This window comes from Salmo salar, unplaced genomic scaffold (genome assembly GCF_905237065.1).
Source record: "Salmo salar unplaced genomic scaffold, Ssal_v3.1, whole genome shotgun sequence".
Lineage (NCBI taxonomy): Eukaryota > Metazoa > Chordata > Actinopteri > Salmoniformes > Salmonidae > Salmo > Salmo salar.
In genome coordinates this window covers 72,501-91,059 of record NW_025548017.1, presented here as the reverse complement: position 1 = coordinate 91,059, position 18,559 = coordinate 72,501, and the positions used below count along the sequence as shown (strand labels likewise).

Genomic DNA, 18,559 nt, shown 5'->3' with positions numbered 1-18,559 from the left:
TATTTGCATTGTGTGCCCCCCCAACCCCTCTTTTACGCTGCTGCTACTCTGTTCATCATATATGCATAGTCACTTTAACCATATCTACATGTACATACTACCACAATCAGCCTGACTAACCGGTGTCTGCATGTAGCCTCGCTACTGAATATAGCCTCTCTACTGTTTATAACCTCTCTACTGTTTATAGCCTCTCTACTGTATATAGCCTCTCTACTGTATATAGCCTCTCTACTGTATATAACCTCTCTACTGTTTATAACCTCTCTACTGTTTATAGCCTCTCTACTGTATATAGCCTCTCTACTGTATATAGCCTCTCTACTGTATATAACCTCTCTACTGTTTATAACCTCTCTACTGTTTATAGCCTCTCTACTGTATATAGCCTCTCTACTGTATATAACCTCTCTACTGTTTATAACCTCTCTACTGTTTATAGCCTCTCTACTGTATATAGCCTCTCTACTGTATATAGCCTCTCTACTGTATATAGCCTCTCTACTGTATATAGCCTCTCTACTGTATATAGCCTCTCTACTGTATATAGCCTTGCTACTGTATATAACCTCTCTACTGTTTATAGCCTCTCTACTGTATATAGCCTTGCTACTGTATATAGCCTGTCTACTGTATATAGCCTCTCTACTGTATATAGCCTCTCTACTGTATATAGCCTCTCTACTGTATATAACCTCTCTACTGTTTATAACCTCTCTACTGTTTATAGCCTCTCTACTGTATATAGCCTCTCTACTGTATATAGCCTTGCTACTGTATATAGCCTCTCTACTGTATATAGCCTTGCTACTGTATATAGCCTCTCTACTGTATATAGCCTCTCTACTGTATATAGCCTCTCTACTGTAGATAGCCTCTCTACTGTATATAGCCTTGCTACTGTATATAGCCTCTCTACTGTATATAGCCTCTCTACTGTATATAGCCTCTCTACTGTATATAGCCTCTCTACTGTATATAACCTCTCTACTGTTTATAACCTCTCTACTGTTTATAGCCTCTCTACTGTATATAGCCTCTCTACTGTATATAGCCTCTCTACTGTATATAGCCTCGCTACTGTATATAACCTCTCTACTGTTTATAGCCTCTCTACTGTATATAGCCTTGCTACTGTATATAGCCTGTCTACTGTATATAGCCTCTCTACTGTATATAGCCTCTCTACTGTATATAGCCTCTCTACTGTATATAACCTCTCTACTGTTTATAACCTCTCTACTGTTTATAGCCTCTCTACTGTATATAGCCTCTCTACTGTATATAGCCTTGCTACTGTATATAGCCTCTCTACTGTATATAGCCTCTCTACTGTATATAGCCTCTCTACTGTATATAGCCTCTCTACTGTATATAACCTCTCTACTGTTTATAACCTCTCTACTGTTTATAGCCTCTCTACTGTATATAGCCTCTCTACTGTATATAGCCTCTCTACTGTATATAACCTCTCTACTGTATATAACCTGTCTTTTTACTGTTGTTTTATTTCTTTACTTACCTATTGTTCACCTAATACCTTTTTTGCACTATTGGTTACAGCCTGTAAGTAAACGTTTGACTGCAAGGTCTACTACACCTGCTGCATTCAGCGCATGTGACAAATAAACGTTGATTTGATTTGATGTGTCAAGTGTGTCATGGTGTGGTCTCAATCTGTCCATCTCTCAAAGTAACTCAGGGTATTTACCAGACTATTGTCTAGACTCAATCTGTCCATCTCTCAATGTAAAGACAGGGTATTTACCAGACTATTGTCTAGGCTCAATCTGTCCATCTCTCAATGTAAAGACAGGGTATTTACCAGACTATTGTCTAGACTCAATCTGTCCATCTCTCAATGTAAAGACAGGGTATTTACCAGACTATTGTCTAGACTCAATCTGTCCATCTCTCAAAGTAAAGACAGGGTATTTACCAGACTATTGTCTAGACTCAATCTGTCCATCTCTCAATGTAAAGACAGGATGTTTACCTCTTGTCTAGGCTCAATATCATATCTTACCATGCAACATATATAATATCTTACCATGCAACATATATAATATCTTACCATGCAACATATATCATATCTTACCATGCAACATATATCATATCTTACCATGCAACATATATCATATCTTACCACGCAACATATATCATATCTTACCACGCAACATATATCATATCTTACCATGCAACATATATCATATCTTACCATGCAACATATATCATATCTCACCATGCAACATATATCATATCTTACCACGCAACATATATCATATCTTACCATGCAACATATATCATATCTTACCATGCAACCCACCTCTTTTCCAATACATGTTCAGAGGTTGACCAGTTGTTTGACTGCTCCCCTCGACACATTTTGACACAGTTTGACAAGCCCTGTGAAAACACACTCTTGGCATGCACGCACCCACACACACACGCGCACGCACGCACGCACGCACGCACGCACGCACGCACGCACACACACACACACACACACACACACACACACACACACACACACACACACACACACACACACACACCCAGTCAGCCTCAGGTTGGCAAATGATTTCCTTATCTTTATCCATTCATTAGGTAGAACCGTTTCTATGGAGCAGGTCACATGATCAAAGTGAATTCTGTTTATCTTGACGAGTTCTGGAACATAATCCTCCCGAGGATTCCGGAACATGTCTGAGTGACACCAGAGACGAGTTGTCCAGGTCACATCGCTCTCTCTGTTGCCTTTATGGAACTGTCTGGAATATACTGTAGAGTTTATGTAATCTGTCAAATAGACAGAGTACTTTCTACACCTTGAATCTCAATTAGGGACATTTAGAATGATAATCAACTGGAACATGGATCTATCGGTATTGATTAAACGGTTAAAGTGAATTGAATACAGCCATATCGCTGTGTTAGTGCATTGACTGGTCTTAGGGTCTGATGGCTATAGCAACCAACTGCTGCAGTACAGGAAGGAAGGAAAGAAGGAAAGAAAGAAGGAAGGAGAGGAGGGTTTGTGATAAATACTGATGGAGGTTAAATCCTCGGAGCTTTACACCTTTATACCTTTCAATCCTGAAGAAAAAGCTTTCAACACACTGCCTGTCCTAAAACCATGAATTGAAATATATGCCCTCGGGGCCTCCTGAGTGGCGCAGTGGTCTAAGGCACTGCATCGCAGTGTTGCGGCGTCACTACAGCCTGGGGTTCGATCCGGGAGTACCGTAGGGCGGCGTGACCGGGAGTACCGTAGGGCGGCGTGACCCGGGAGTACCGTAGGGCGGCGTGACCGGGAGTACCGTAGGGCGGCGTGACCGGGAGTACCGTAGGGCGGCGTGACCGGGAGTACCGTAGGGCGGCGTGACCGGGAGTACCGTAGGGCGGCGTGACCGGGAGTACCGTAGGGTTGTCCGGTTTAGGAGAGGGTTTGGCTGTAGAGGGTTTGGCTGTAGGGGGCTTGGCTGTAGAGGGCTTGGCTGTAGAGGGCTTGGCTGTAGAGGGCTTGGCTGTAGGGGGTTTGGCTGTAGAGGGCTTGGCTGTAGGGGGTTTGGCTGTAGAGGGCTTGGCTGTAGAGGGCTTGGCTGTAGAGGGCTTGGCTGTAGAGGGCTTGGCTGTAGGGGGCTTGGCTGTAGAGGGCTTGGCTGTAGGGGGCTTGGCTGTAGAGGGCTTGGCTGTAGAGGGCTTGGCTGTAGAGGGCTTGGCTGTAGGGGGCTTGGCTGTAGGGGGCTTGGCTGTAGGGGGCTTGGCTGTAGAGGGTTTGGCTGTAGGGGTTTGGCTGTAGGGGGTTTGGCTGTAGGGGTTTGGCTGTAGGGGTTTGGCTGTAGAGGGTTTGGCTGTAGAGGGTTTGGCTGTAGAGGGTTTTGCTTGGCTCATCGTGCTGGCTGGCTGGACACCTGCAGGTTGCGGTTGGCTTCCAGGTGAATCAGGTGGGTGTTAATAAACTCTTGAGGGTGGGTCCCCTGTGGGATGTTTAAGCTAACATAGGCTAATGTGATTAGCATGAGGTTGTAAGTAACAAGAACATTTCCCAGGACATAGACATATCTGATATTGGCAGAAAGCTTTAGTTCTTGTTAATCTAACTGCACTGTCCAATTTACAGTAGCTATTACAGTGAAGGAATACCGTGCTATTGTTTGAGTAGAGTGCACATTTATGAACATGATAATTTATTAATAAGGCACATTTGGGAAGTCTTGATACAACATTTTGAACAGAAATGCAACTCCAAGTTTATTGGATCAGTCTAAAACTTTGCACACACACTGATGCCATCTAGTGGCCAAGATCTAAATGGCTCCTGGGCAGGAATAATACATTATTGCCTTTCGATTGCATTTCAAAGATGATGTTACAAACTGCATTGTTTTTCTATGTATTATCTTTTATCAGATCTAATGTGTTATACTCTCCTACATTCATTTCACATTTCCACGAACTTCAAAGTGTTATGTTTCAAATGGTATTAATAATATGCATATCCTTGGTTTAGGTCCTGAGATATAGGCTGTTATATTTTGGTATGTCATTTTAGGTGAAAATTGAAAAAAAGGGGTCCTATCGATTTTAAGAAGCGAGGTTTGGCAGGTCATGTTTCAGAGGACGCATGACTTGACCTTCACCGCCCGCTGCTGAGTTGCAGCGATGTGACAAGATCGGAATCAAGAAATTGGTGAGAAAAAGGGGGTCAAAAAATAAATGTTTTAACTTTCTCAACATCCACCCACTCCACCAACCTCAACCCCAGTCAGCCTCCACCCACCTCTATCCCACTCCACCCCACCTCTATCCCAGTCCCACTCCACCCCACCTCTACCCCAGTCAGCCTCCACCCACCTCTACCCCAGCCCCACTCCACCCACCTCTACCCCAGTCAGCCTCCACCCACCTCTACCCCAGCCCCACTCCACCAACCTCTACCCCAGTCAGCCTCCACCCCACCTCTATCCCAGCCCCACTCCACCAACCTCTACCCCAGTCAGCCTCCACCAACCTCTACCCCAGCCCCACTCCACCTCTATCCCAGCCCCACTCCACCCACCTCTACCCCAGTCAGCCTCCACCCCACCTCTATCCCACTCCACCCCACCTCTATCCCACTCCACCCCACCTCTATCCCAGCCCCACTTCACCCCACCTCTATCCCAGCCCCACTCCACCCCACCTCTACCCCAGTCAGCCTCCACCCACCTCTACCCCAGCCCCACTCCACCCACCTCTACCCCAGTCAGCCTCCACCCACCTCTCCAGCCCCACTCCACCAACCTCTACCAGTCAGCCTCCACCCCACCTCTATCCCAGCCCCACTCCACCAACCTCTACCCCAGTCAGCCTCCACCCACCTCTATCCCACTCCACCAACCTCTACCCCAGTCAGCCTCCACCCACCTCTATCCCACTCCACCAACCTCTACCCCAGTCAGCCTCCACCCACCTCTATCCCACTCCACCAACCTCTACCCCAGTCAGCCTCCACCCACCTCTATCCCACTCCACCAACCTCTACCCCAGCCCCACTCCACCCACCTCTACCCCAGTCAGCCTCCACCCACCTCTATCCCACTCCACCAACCTCTATCCCACTCCACCAACCTCTATCCCACTCCACCCCACCTCTATCCCACTCCACCAACCTCTATCCCAGTCAGCCTCCACCAACCTCTACCCCAGTCAGCCTCCACCCACCTCTATCCCACTCCACCCCACCTCTATCCCACTCCACCCCACCTCTATCCCAGCCCCACTTCACCCCACCTCTATCCCAGCCCCACTCCACCCCACCTCTATCCCAATCCACCCACCTCTATGCCACTCCACCCCACCTCTATCTCACTCCACCCCACCTCTATCTCACTCCACCCCACCTCTAACCCAGCCCCACTCCGCCCCACCTCTATCCCAGCCCCACTCCGCCCCACCTCTATCCCAGCCCCTCTCCACCCACCTCTATCCCAGTCCCAGTCCACCCCACCTCTATCCCAGCCCCACTCCACCCCACCTCTATCCCAGCCCCACTCCACCAACCTCTACCCCAGTCAGCCTCCACCAACCTCTACCCCAGCCCCACTCCACCTCTATCCCAGCCCCACTCCACCCACCTCTACCCCAGTCAGCCTCCACCCCACCTCTATCCCACTCCACCCCACCTCTATCCCACTCCACCCCACCTCTATCCCAGCCCCACTTCACCCCACCTCTATCCCAGCCCCACTCCACCCCACCTCTATCCCAATCCACCCACCTCTATGCCACTCCACCCCACCTCTATCTCACTCCACCCCACCTCTATCTCACTCCACCCCACCTCTAACCCAGCCCCACTCCGCCCCACCTCTATCCCAGCCCCACTCCGCCCCACCTCTATCCCAGCCCCTCTCCACCCACCTCTATCCCAGTCCCAGTCCGCCCCACCTCTATCCCAGCCCCACTCCACCCCACCTCTATCCCAGCCCCACTCCACCCACCTCTATCCCAGTCCCAGTCCACCCCACCTCTATCCCAGCCACACTCCACCCCACCTCTATCCGAGTCCCACCCAACCCCACCTCTATCCCAGCCCCACTCCACCCCACCTCTATCCCAGCCCCACTCCACCCCACCTCTATCCCAGCCCCACTCCACCCCACCTCTATCCCAGCCCCACTCCACCCCACCTGTATCCCAACCCCACACAACACCCACCCCACCTCTATCCCAGCCCCACTCCACCCCACCTGTATCCCAGTCCCACTCCACCCCACCTCTATCCCAGCCCCACTCCACCCCACCTCTATCCCAGCCCCACTCCACCCACCTCTATCTCAGTCCCACTCCACCCCACCTCTATCCCAGCCCCACTCCACCCCACCTCTATCCCACTCCACCCCACCTCTATCCTACTCCACCCCATCTCTATCCCACTCCACCCAACCTCTATCCCAGCCCCACCCCACCTCTATCCCAGCCCCACTCCACCCCACCTCTATCCCACTCCACCCCATCTCTATCCCAGCCCCACTCCGCCCCACCTTTTCCCAGCCCCACTCCGCCCCACCTCTATCCCAGTCCCACTCCACCCCACCTCTATCCCAGCCCCACTCCACCCCACCTCTATCCCAGCCCCACTCCACCCCACCTCTATCCCAGCCCCACTCCACCCCACCTGTATTCCAACCCCACACCACTCCACCCCACCTCTATCCCAGCCCCACTCCACCCCACCTCTATCCCAGCCCCACTCCACCCCACCTGTATCCCAGTCCCACTCCACCCCACCTCTATCCCAGCCCCACTCCACCCCACCTCTATCCCAGCCCCACTCCACCCCACCTCTATCCCAGCCCCACTCCACCCCACCTGTATCCCAGCCCCACTCCACCCCACCTGTATCCCAGTCCCACTCCACCCCACCTCTATCCCAGTCCCACTCCACCCCACCTCTATCCCAGCCCCACTCCACCCCACCTCTATCCCAGCCCCACTCCACCCCACCTCTATCCCAGCCCCACTCCACCCACCTCTATCCCAGTCCCACTCCACCCCACCTCTATCCCAGTCCCCGTCCACCCCAACTCTATCCCAGTCCCACTCCACCCCACCTCTATCCCAGCCCCACTCCACCCCACCTCTATCCCAGTCCCAGTCCACCCCACCTCTATCCCAGTCCCAGTCCACCCCACCTCTATCCCAGCCCCACTCCACCCCACCTCTATCCCAGTCCCAGTCCACCCCAACTCTATCCCAGTCCCAGTCCACCCCAACTCTATCCCAGTCCCACTCCACCCCACCTCTATCCCAGTCCCACTCCACCCCACCTCTATCCCAGCCCCACTCCACCCACCTCTATCCCAGCCCCACTCCACCCCACCTCTATCCCACCCCCACCCCACCTCTATCCCAGTCCCATTCCACCACACCTCTATCCCAGTCCCACTCCACCCCACCTCTATCCCAGCCCCACTCCACCTCTATCCCAGTCCCAGTCCACCCCACCTCTATCCCAGTCCCAGTCCACCCCACCTCTATCCCACTCCACCCCACCTCTCTCCCAACCCCACACCACTCCTCCCCACCTCTCTCCCAACCCCACACCACTCCTCTCCACCTCTATGCCAGTCCCCTTCCGCCCCACCTCTACCCTAGCCCCACTCCACCCCACCTCTACCCTAGCCCCACTCCACCCCACCTCTACCACAGCCCCACTCTACTTCCCCTGTCCATTAACATCATGTGTCCATTGAGGGTCAACAGTAGAAATCTCCTCTTCTCTCCGAGGTGGAACCAGGTCCAGGAGCTAGACAAGAAGCATCAGGTTAAAACCCCCTGAAGCACAGAGACTGGAGGTCACCGGAGGTCACACTCCTTTAGCCCAGGAGCTGTCTCTCTCTCTCTGTCTCTCTCTCTCTATGTCTCTCTCTTCCTCTCTGTCTCTCTCTCTCCCTCTCTGTCTCTCTCCCTCTCTCTCTCCCCCTCTCTCTCTCTCTCTCTCTCTATGTCTCTCTCTGTCTCTCTCTCTCTTCCTCTCTGTCTCTCTCTCTCCCTCTCTGTCTCTCTCTCTCCCTCTGTCTCTCTCTCTCTCTCTCTCCCTCTCTGTCTCTCTCTCTCCCTCTCTGTCTCTGTCTCTCTCTCTCCCTCTCTGTCTCTCTCTTGCTCCCTCTCTCTCTCTCCCCCTCTGTCTCTCTCTCCCTCTCTATGTGTCTCTTTTTCTCTCCCTCTGTCTCCCTCTCTCTGTCTCTCTGTTTCTTTCTTTCTTTCTCTGTCTCTCTATCTCCTCTCTCTCTCTCCTCCTCTCTTCCCCGGGCTGAGGGTTTCTAAGTCCGCTGAGAGGAGTGTGTGAAAAGGCACAATACAGGTCCCTCGACGCTGCCGCCACGGCAGCGAATGTGTGAGAAGAGGCCTACATTTGATGCCTGACTGACCAAATCTTCTTCTGAATAGTCGCTGCTATTCCCCCGTGAGGTCTGTAGTGGTGCCAGAGGGGGGCGAGAGGGGGGGCACGAGAGACAAGCTGGAGAGAGGAAGGTTCAGTAATTGTATCAAGGTCTGTTGAGATTTTCTCAAACGGCTCTCGGTAAAAGGAATGGGGTCCCATGGTACAGGAAGCAACTCCTGCAGAATAACCCCAAAACACTGTGCACTCAGATATGAATAACATTCCATTTAGCACATGAAAGCCCATATATTGAATACAACACCTTCACTGTCCCCAACTCCATCTATTTTTCAACACTAATATGAAAATCTGTTTATTCCTGCGGAGGGTTTAGATTAGATTTCGACTAAGAATGTGTTGTTTTATGGTGTTTATGGTGTCCAGTTTTAGCGACTCTAAACTTGGAGTGTTTTCACCCATTTTGACATTGTTACGTATAAAGGTTTCTTTGTCCTTTTATCAATATAAACACAGATATTATAACTTATCTGGTAAGAAAGGACCTACACAAGTACCTAGAGTTGAAGTCGGAAGTTTAAATACACCTTAGCCAAATAAATTTAAACTCCGTTTTTCACAATTCATGACATTTTATCCTAGTAAAAATTCCCTGTCTTCGGTCAGTTAGGATCACCACTTTATTTTAAGAATGTGAAATCTCAGAATAGTAGTGGAGAGAATGATTTATTTCAGCTTTTAGTTCTTTCATCACATTCCCAGTGGGTCAGAAGTTTACATACTAATTGAGTGTATTTGGTAGCACTGCCTTTAAATTGCTCAACTTGGTTCAAACGTTTCGGGTAGCCTTCCACAAGCTTCCCACAATAAGTTGTGTGAATTTTGACCCATTCCTCCTGACAGAGCTGGTGTAACTGAGTCAGGTTTGTAGGCCTCCTTGCTCGCACAAACTTTTTCAGTTCTGCCCACAAATTTTCTATGGGATTGAGGCCAGGGCTTTGTGATGGCCACTCCAATACCTTGACTTTGTTGTCTTTAAGCCATTTTGCCACAACTTTGGAAGTATGCTTGGTGTCATTGTCCATTTGGAAGACCCATTTGGGACCAACTTCCTGACTGATGTCTTGAGATGTTGCTTCAATATATCCTCATGATGCCATCTATTTTGTGAAGTGCACCAGTCTCTATATAACGATTTAATAAATGGTTAGGGTTAGGGTTAGGTACCTAGTACCTATATATAGACTTAATAAAGGGTTAGGGTTAGATACCTAGTACCTATATAAGGACTTAATAAATGGTTAGGGTTAGGGTTAGGGTTAGGTACCTAGTACCTATATAAAGACTTAATAAATGGTTAGGGTTAGGTACCTAGTACCTATATATAGACTTAATAAAGGGTTAGGGTTAGATACCTAGTACCTATATAAGGACTTAATAAAGGGTTAGGGTTAGGTACCTAGTACCTATATAAAGACTTAATAAATGGTTAGGGTTAGGGTTAGGTACCTAGTACCTATATAAGGACTTAATAAAGGGTTAGGGTTAGGGTTAGATACCTAGTACCTATATATAGACTTAATAAATGGTTAGGGTTAGGGTAGATACCTAGTACCTATATAAGGACTTAATAAAGGGTTAGGGTTAGGGTTAGGTACCTAGTACCTATATATAGACTTAATAAAGGGTTAGGGTTAGGGTTAGGTACCTAGTACCTATATATAGACTTAATAAAGGGTTAGGGTTAGATACCTAGTACCTATATAAGGACTTAATAAAGGGTTAGGGTTAGGGTTAGGTACCTAGTACCTATATAAAGACTTAATAAAGGGTTAGGGTTAGGGTTAGATACCAGCCAGGACGGATTGTGCCAGCCCAGCTCCAGACCTCCACTGCGCCTCCACAGCCCAGAATGCCCTGTTCCTGCTCCTCGCACTCGCCCAGAAGTGCGTGTCACCAGTCTGGGGCCACCTGTCCCGGCTCCACGCACTAGGCCTTCAGTGAGTCTCTCCAGTCCGGTGTGTCATGTTCCTGCTCCCCGCACTCGCCCTGAGGTGCGTGTTACCAGTCTGGCGCCACCTGTGCCATTCCCCACAGATGGCCCACAGTCCAGAGCCTCCTGAGACGTCCCCCAGTCCGGAGTCTCCGGCGGCGGTCTGCAGTCCTGAGCCTCTGGCGATGAACCATGGTCCGGTTCCTCCTGAGACGGCCCACAGTCCGGAACCTCCTGAGACGGCCCACAGTCCGGAGCCTCCTGAGACAGTCCAGAGCCTCTGGCGATGAACCACGGTCCGGTGACACAAATGCGAAGGGATCAGCGGGAGAAGCGGGGGCTACGCCCCGAACCGGAGCCGCCTCTTATTCTGGCGGATAAGCAGGATGAGAGGGTTCTTCGTCCTGCACCAGAGGGTTAGGGTAGACACCCACCCTAACCCTCCCTTTTTTGTAAAATTTTTGCTAGATGTTTTTGCGTTCAGAGTCCGCACCTTTGGGGGGGTACTGTCACATCCTGACCATAGAAGCTTTTATTTTCTATGGTAGATTAGGTCGCGCGTGACAGGGTTGTGTCTAGTTTAGATTTTCTATGTTGTCATGTTCTTGTTTCTGTATTTCTATGTTTTTTTGTGATGATCTCCAATTAGAGGCAGCTGGTCATCGTTGTCTCTAATTGGAGATCATACTTAAGTAGTTGTTTTTCCCACCTGGGTTTGTGGGAGATTGTTTTTGTGTTAGTGTATGTTGCACCTCTTCGTCACGGTTTGTTGTTTTTGTTCCTTAGTTTATTTATTTATCTTTATTTAGAGTTTCACAGTGAAAATAAAATGTGGAACGATACACACGCTGCACTTTGGTCCCGTTCTTCAGACAGCCGTGACATACATAAAAAAAACTAAAGCGAGGCGACCATCTCTGTCGGCGAATCAGTAGAGTGGGTGTGGCTAGAGTCCAGTGGGTGTGGCTCCAGTGTGTGTGCATACAGTCAAAATAATTAGTGCAAAAAGAGTCAGTAAAGATAGTCAAGGTAGCTATTTGGTTAACTATTTAGTAGCAGTAATATGGTTTGGGGGAAGAAGCTGTTCAGGGTCCTGTTGGCTCTAGACTTTGTGTTCCGGTACATCTTGCCGTGCATTAGCAGAGAGAACAGTCTCTGATTTAGTTGGCTAAAGTCTTTGACAGTTTTTAGTTCCTTCCTTTGACACCACCAACGTTCCCAGTTGTCTCAAAGGCAGCAATATTCCGTGACATTGTCAAATAAGACTCCATTTTAAAAAGTGAGATATAGAACTACAAGGTATAATGTAGCCTATGGACAAGCAGCTAGCGACATCTCACTGTAGTGGTATATGGCATATTTAGGCATATTTGAAACTGTGAAATTAAGGCATTGGGTTATCATATTATTTCCATGGCAATTTCCTGCTGTTCACATATATCTGTTGCTGCAGTTATGGCGAGGTATGGCACTGTCTTTGGACATGGTGAGTACATAGTATATGGGGCAGCATTTAGCCATCAAACGTCTCCTAATGGGGGTCTCTATGGGAACGACACACGATGCATATTCTAGATGATTTACACTCCCTCCAGGCCAGTTAACAGCCCATCATATCCATGAAGACTCTATAATTAATATAATATTCAACCGTAGCTCTGAGACCAGGACAGTTACAGTATATTATTATATTATTAAACTGTAGCTCTGAGACCAGGACAGTTACAGTATATTATTAAACCGTAGCTCTGAGACCAGGACAGTTACAGTATATTATTATATTATTAAACTGTAGCTCTGAGACCAGGACAGTTACAGTATATTATTATATTATTAAACTGTAGCTCTGAGACCAGGACAGTTACAGTATATTATTAAACCATAGCTCTGAGACCAGGACAGTTACAGTATATTATTATATTATTAAACTGTAGCTCTGAGGCCAGGATAGTTACAGTATATTATTAAACCGTAGCTCTGAGACCAGGACAGTTACAGTATATTATTATATTATTAAACTGTAGCTCTGAGACCAGGACAGTTACAGTATATTATTATATTATTAAACTGTAGCTCTGAGGCCAGGACAGTTACAGTATATTATTAAACTGTAGCTCTGAGGCCAGGACAGTTACAGTATATTATTATATTATTAAACTGTAGCTCTGAGGCCAGGACAGTTACAGTATATTATTATATTATTAAACTGTAGCTCTGAGACCAGGACAGTTACAGTATATTATTAAACTGTAGCTCTGAGGCCAGGACAGTTACAGTATATTATTATATTATTAAACTGTAGCTCTGAGGCCAGGACAGTTACAGTATATTATTATATTATTAAACTGTAGCTCTGAGACCAGGACAGTTACAGTATATTATTAAACTGTAGCTCTGAGACCAGGACAGTTACAGTATATTATTATATTATTAAACTGTAGCTCTGAGACCAGGACAGTTACACTATATTATTAAACTGTAGCTCTGAGACCAGGACAGTTACAGTATATTATTAAACTGTAGCTCTGAAACCAGGACAGTTACAGTATATTATTATATTATTAAACTGTAGCTCTGAGACCAGGACAGTTACAGTATATTATTAAACTGTAGCTCTGAGGCCAGGACAGTTACAGTATATTATTAAACTGTAGCTCTGAGGCCAGGACAGTTACAGTATATTATTAAACTGTAGCTCTGAGACCAGGACAGTTACAGTATAATATTAAACTGTAGCTCTGAGGCCAGGACAGTTACAGTATAATATTGAGTGATAGATAATAGTGATAGATGTGCAGATGATGATGTGCAAGTTGAAATACTGGTGTGCAAAAGAGCAAAAAAAGTTAATAAAAACAATATTGGGATGAGGTAGGTGGATGGGCTATTTACAGATGGGCTGTGTACAGCTGCAGTGATCGGTAAGCTTCTCAGATAGCTTAAATTGAAGTTAGTGAGGGAGATATAAGTCTCCAACTTCAGCGATTTTTGCAATTCGTTCCAGTCATTGGCAGCAGAGAACTGGAAGGAAAAGCGGCCAATTGAAGTGTTGGCTTTGGGGATGACCAGTGAGATATACCTGCTGGAGAGCGTGCTATGGGTGGGTGTTGTTATGGTGACCAGTGAGCTGAGATAAGGCAGAGCTTTACCTACCAAAGATTTATAGATGACCTGGAGCCAGTGGGTCTGGCGACGAATATGTAGCGATGGTCAGCCAACGAGAGCATATAGGTCAGAGTGGTGGGTGGTATATGGGGCTTTGGAGACAAAACGGATGGAACTGTGATAGACTGCATCCAGTTTGCTGAGTAGAGTGTTGGAGGCTATTTTGTAAATGACATCGCCAAAGTCGAGGATCGGTAGCATAGTCAGTTTTACGAGGGTATGTTTGGCAGCGTGAGTGATTGGGTTGGAGATGTTTAATATGAGTCTGGAAGGAGAGTTTACAGTCTAACCAGACACCTAGGTAATTTTAGTTGTCCACATATTCTAAGTCAGAACCGTCCAGAGTAGTGACGCAAGTCGGGCGGGCAGGTGTGGGCAGTAATCGGTTGAAGAGCATGCATTTAGTTGTACTAGCATTTAAGAGCAGTTGGAGGCCACGGAAGGAGAGTTGAATGGCATTGAAGCTCGTCTGGAGGTTTGTTAACACAGTGTCCAAAGAAGGGCCAGATGTCGTCTGCGTAGAGGTGGATCAGGGAATCACCCGCAGCAAGAGCGACATCATTGATATACACAGAGAAATGACTGTGTGTATTGTTTCCTGTCTTTTCTGAAAAGTTGCATATCGTGGGGACTATTCAATGCTAATGCAGAACGCCACAGGAGGTTTTTGTGCTGGTCGAGAGCAGTCAGGTCTGGAGTGAACCAAGGGCTATATCTGTTCTTAGTTCTACATTTTTTGCTGGGTCATGTGTATTTAAGATGGTAAGGAAATTACTTTTAAAGAACGTCCAGGCATCCTCTACTGATGGGATGAGGTCCATATCCTTCCAGGATACCCGGGCCAGGTCGATTAGAAAGGCCTGCTCACAGAAGTGTTTTTGGGAGCGTTTGACAGTGATGAGGGGTGGTAGTTTGGTCGCAGACCCATAGCAGTTGCTGGCAATGAGGCAGTGATCGCTGAGATCCTGATTGCAAACAGCAGAGGTGTATTTGGAGGGCAAATTGGTCAGGATAATATCTGTGAGGTTGCCCATGTTCACGGATTTAGGGTTGTACCTGGTGGGCTCCTTGATAATTTGTGTGAGATTGAGGGCATCTATCTTATATTGTAGGACTGCCGGGGTGTTAAGCATATCCCAGTTTAGGTCACCTAACAGAACGAACACTGAAGATAGATGGGGGGCAATCAATTCACATATGGTGTCCAGGGCACAGCTGGGAGCTGAGGGGGGTCTATAACAGGTGGCAACAGTGAGAGACTTATTTCTGGAGAGATTCGTTTTTAAAATTAGAAGCTCGAACTGTTTGGGCATAGACCTGGAAAGTATGATAGCCTGCAAAGTTATATCTCTGCAGTAGATTGCAACTCCTCCCCCTTTGGCGGTTCTATGTTGATGGAAAATGTTGTAGTTGGGGATGGAAATCTCAGAATTTTTGGTGGCATTCCTAAGCCAGGATTCAGACATGGCAAGTACATCAGGGTTGGCGGAGTGTGCTAAAGCAGTGAGTAAAACAAACTTAGGGAGGAGGCTTCTGTTGTTAACATGCATGAAACCAAGGCTTTTACGGTTACAGAAGTCAACAAATGAGAACACCTGAAGACACACAGAGCCTGGGTTAACCTCTACATCACCTGAGGAGCAGAGGAGGAGTAGGATGAGGGTACGGCTAAAGGCTATCAAAACTGGTCATCTAGGTTGTTGGGGACAGAGAATAAAAGGAGCAGATTTCTGGGCGTGGTAGGATAGATTCAGGGCATAATGTACAGACAGGGGTATGGTAGGGTGCAGGTACAGTGGAGGTAAACCCAGGCACTGAGTGATGATAAGAGAGGTTGCATCTCTGGACGCACTAGTTATGCTGGGTGAGGTCACCGCATGTGTGGGGGGTGGGATAAAAGAGGTATCTGAGGCATGTTGAGTGGGGCTAGGGGCTCCGCAGTAAACTAAAACAATGATAACTACCCTAAACAACAGTATACAAGGCATATTGACATTAGAGAGACATAAAGCGAGGCATAAAGCAATCACAGGTGTTGATTGGGAGAGCTAGCTAAGACAACAATGGGTAAGACAACAACAGCTAATCAGCTAAGACAACAACAACAGGTAAAATGGCGATGAATGGGCAGAGAGGGTCAGTTAACTTCACACAGGGCCTGAGACAGATAAATAAAATAAACAAAATAGAGTAACGTGATTAATGAACAGTCCAGCAGGGATCAGCTATGTAGCCAAGTGGTCATATGGTCCAGTGGACAGAAATAGATGAAACAGGGAAGCCGCTAGGTAGTCGTTACTATGCTAGCAAATGGGAGACAAGGCATAAAAAAAAGTTAGCAGGCCAGGGCTAGTAGAAGCATCTTCACCAACGTCCGGCAAAGGCTGGTTGAGGGTACAACGGATGGAATTACGTCGGCAGACCAGTCGTGATGGATCGGCGAGGCTCCATGTTGACAAAGGGTCCAGGCCAGTTGGAAAAAGAGGTATTGTAGCTGGAGTCATTTTGTTTGCTAGCCGGGAGTTGCACCTGGCTCGAGGTTAACTGGTGCTAGCTTTGGGACAAGGGCATTAGCCACTATAGCCACTCGGTAGCAGCTAGCTAGCTGCGATGATCCGATGCAAAGGTCCAGATCTTATGGCAAGAATCCGGTGATGTAGTGGCTTCTAGTCGTGTTAGTGAAGAGTCCGGGAGGCATCAGCTGTGTAGCTGAGTGATCATAGGGTCCACTGAGCAGGCCAGGAGATGGGCCTGGCTCAAGGCTAGCTTCGGGGCTGGGCCACTCGGTAGCAGCTAGCTAGCAGCGATGATCAGGAGTAATGGTCCAGGGCTTACGGCAGGAATCCGGTGTTGTAGTGGAGAAAACAGTCCGGTATGCTCAGGGTTGATATCGCGCTGTGCAGACTGGCAGACTGGTAAGTATTATCCAGGCTAAAAGCAGCTGGTGTCTGTGCTAAAGGTAAAGGTAGCAGTGGCTAACAATGACTAAATAGCTAGATTCTAATTAAGCGGGTTAGCTTCTGATGGTTAGCTTCTGATGGAGGTTCTGGCTATAAGGTCTAAAATTGCAGATTTGTATCACATTGGGTGAGGTGGGTTGCCGGAAGGTATATTTAATTTAAAAATGGAAAAAGATAATGAAATATATTGAAATATATATATATATAAAATAACAACATTTAAAAGACGAAAAAAAAACATTTACACAGGAGAACGTCAAACAACGTCTGCACTGCTACGCTACCTTGGATTGAAGTTTTTTTGTTGACCAAATAGTGAACCAATCAGCCTGTTACCACCCCACCAATCAGCCTGTTACCACCCCACCAATCAGCCTGTTACCACCCCACCAATCAGCCTGTTACCACCCCACCAATCAGCCTGTTACCACCCCACCAATCAGCCTGTTACCACCCCACCAATCAGCCTGTTACCACCCCACCAATCAGCCTGTTACCACCCCACCAATCAGCCTGTTACCACCCCACCAATCAGCCTGTTACCACCCCACCAATCAGCCTGTTACCACCCCACCAATCAGCCTGTTACCACCCCTTAGTAAACTTTATGAAAAAAGGTGTTTGACCAGACACAATGCTAATTTACAGTAAACAAATTGACAACAAACTTTCAGCTTGCTAATAGATAAGGATATTCAACAAGCACAGCACTTACACAAATGACTGATGATTGGCTGAGAGAAATTGATGATAAAAGTATTGTGGGGACTGTCTTGTTAGACTTCAGTGCAGCTTTTGACATTATTGATCACAGTCTGCTGCTGGAAAAACGTATGTGTTATGGCTTTACACCCCCTGCTATAATGGCTTTACACCCCCTGCTATAATGGCTTTACACCCCCTGCTATAATGTGGATAAAGAGTTTCCTGTCTAACAGAACACAGAGGTTGTTCTTTAACGGAAGCCTCTCCAACATAATCCAGGTAGAATCAGGAATTCCCCATGGCAGCTGTCTAACACTTAACAAAGAGTTGGAGTTAGTTTCAGAGTGGGTGGCAAGGAATACGTTAGTCCTAAATATTTTTAAAACTATAAGCATTGTATTTGGGACAAATCATTCACTAAAACCTAAACCACAACTAAATCTTTTTAAAAAAATGATATGGAAATTGAGCAAGTTGAGGTGCCTAAACTGCTTGGAGTAACCCTGGATTGTAAACTGTCCTGGTCAAAACATATTGATACAACAGTAGCTAAGATGGGGAGAAGTCTGTCCATAATAAAGCACTGCTCTGCCTTCTTAACAACACTATCAACAAGGCAGGTCCTACAGGCCCTAGTTTCTACCTTCTTAACAACACTATCAACAAGGCAGGTCCTACAGGCCCTAGTTTCTACCTTCTTAACAGCACTATCAACAAGGCAGGTCCTACAGGCCCTAGTTTCTACCTTCTTAACAACACTATCAACAAGGCAGGTCCTACAGGCCCTAGTTTCTACCTTCTTAACAACACTATCAACAAGGCAGGTCCTACAGGCCCTAGTTTCTA

General features: G+C 47.4%; 1 protein-coding gene across 1 annotated transcript in view; it reads left to right on the top strand.

Annotated features, from left to right (window-relative positions):
- The first annotated feature begins 4,240 nt into the window (after positions 1-4,240).
- Positions 4,241-18,559, top strand: part of LOC123732584 (flocculation protein FLO11-like) — a 72,085-nt gene continuing 57,766 nt past the window's right edge. The window contains exons 1-3 of the mRNA XM_045711850.1: positions 4,241-4,252; positions 4,816-4,998; positions 5,170-5,557. Of these exons, the coding sequence (XP_045567806.1) occupies positions 4,241-4,252; positions 4,816-4,998; positions 5,170-5,557 (583 nt within the window). The remainder of the gene's footprint in view (positions 4,253-4,815; positions 4,999-5,169; positions 5,558-18,559) is intronic.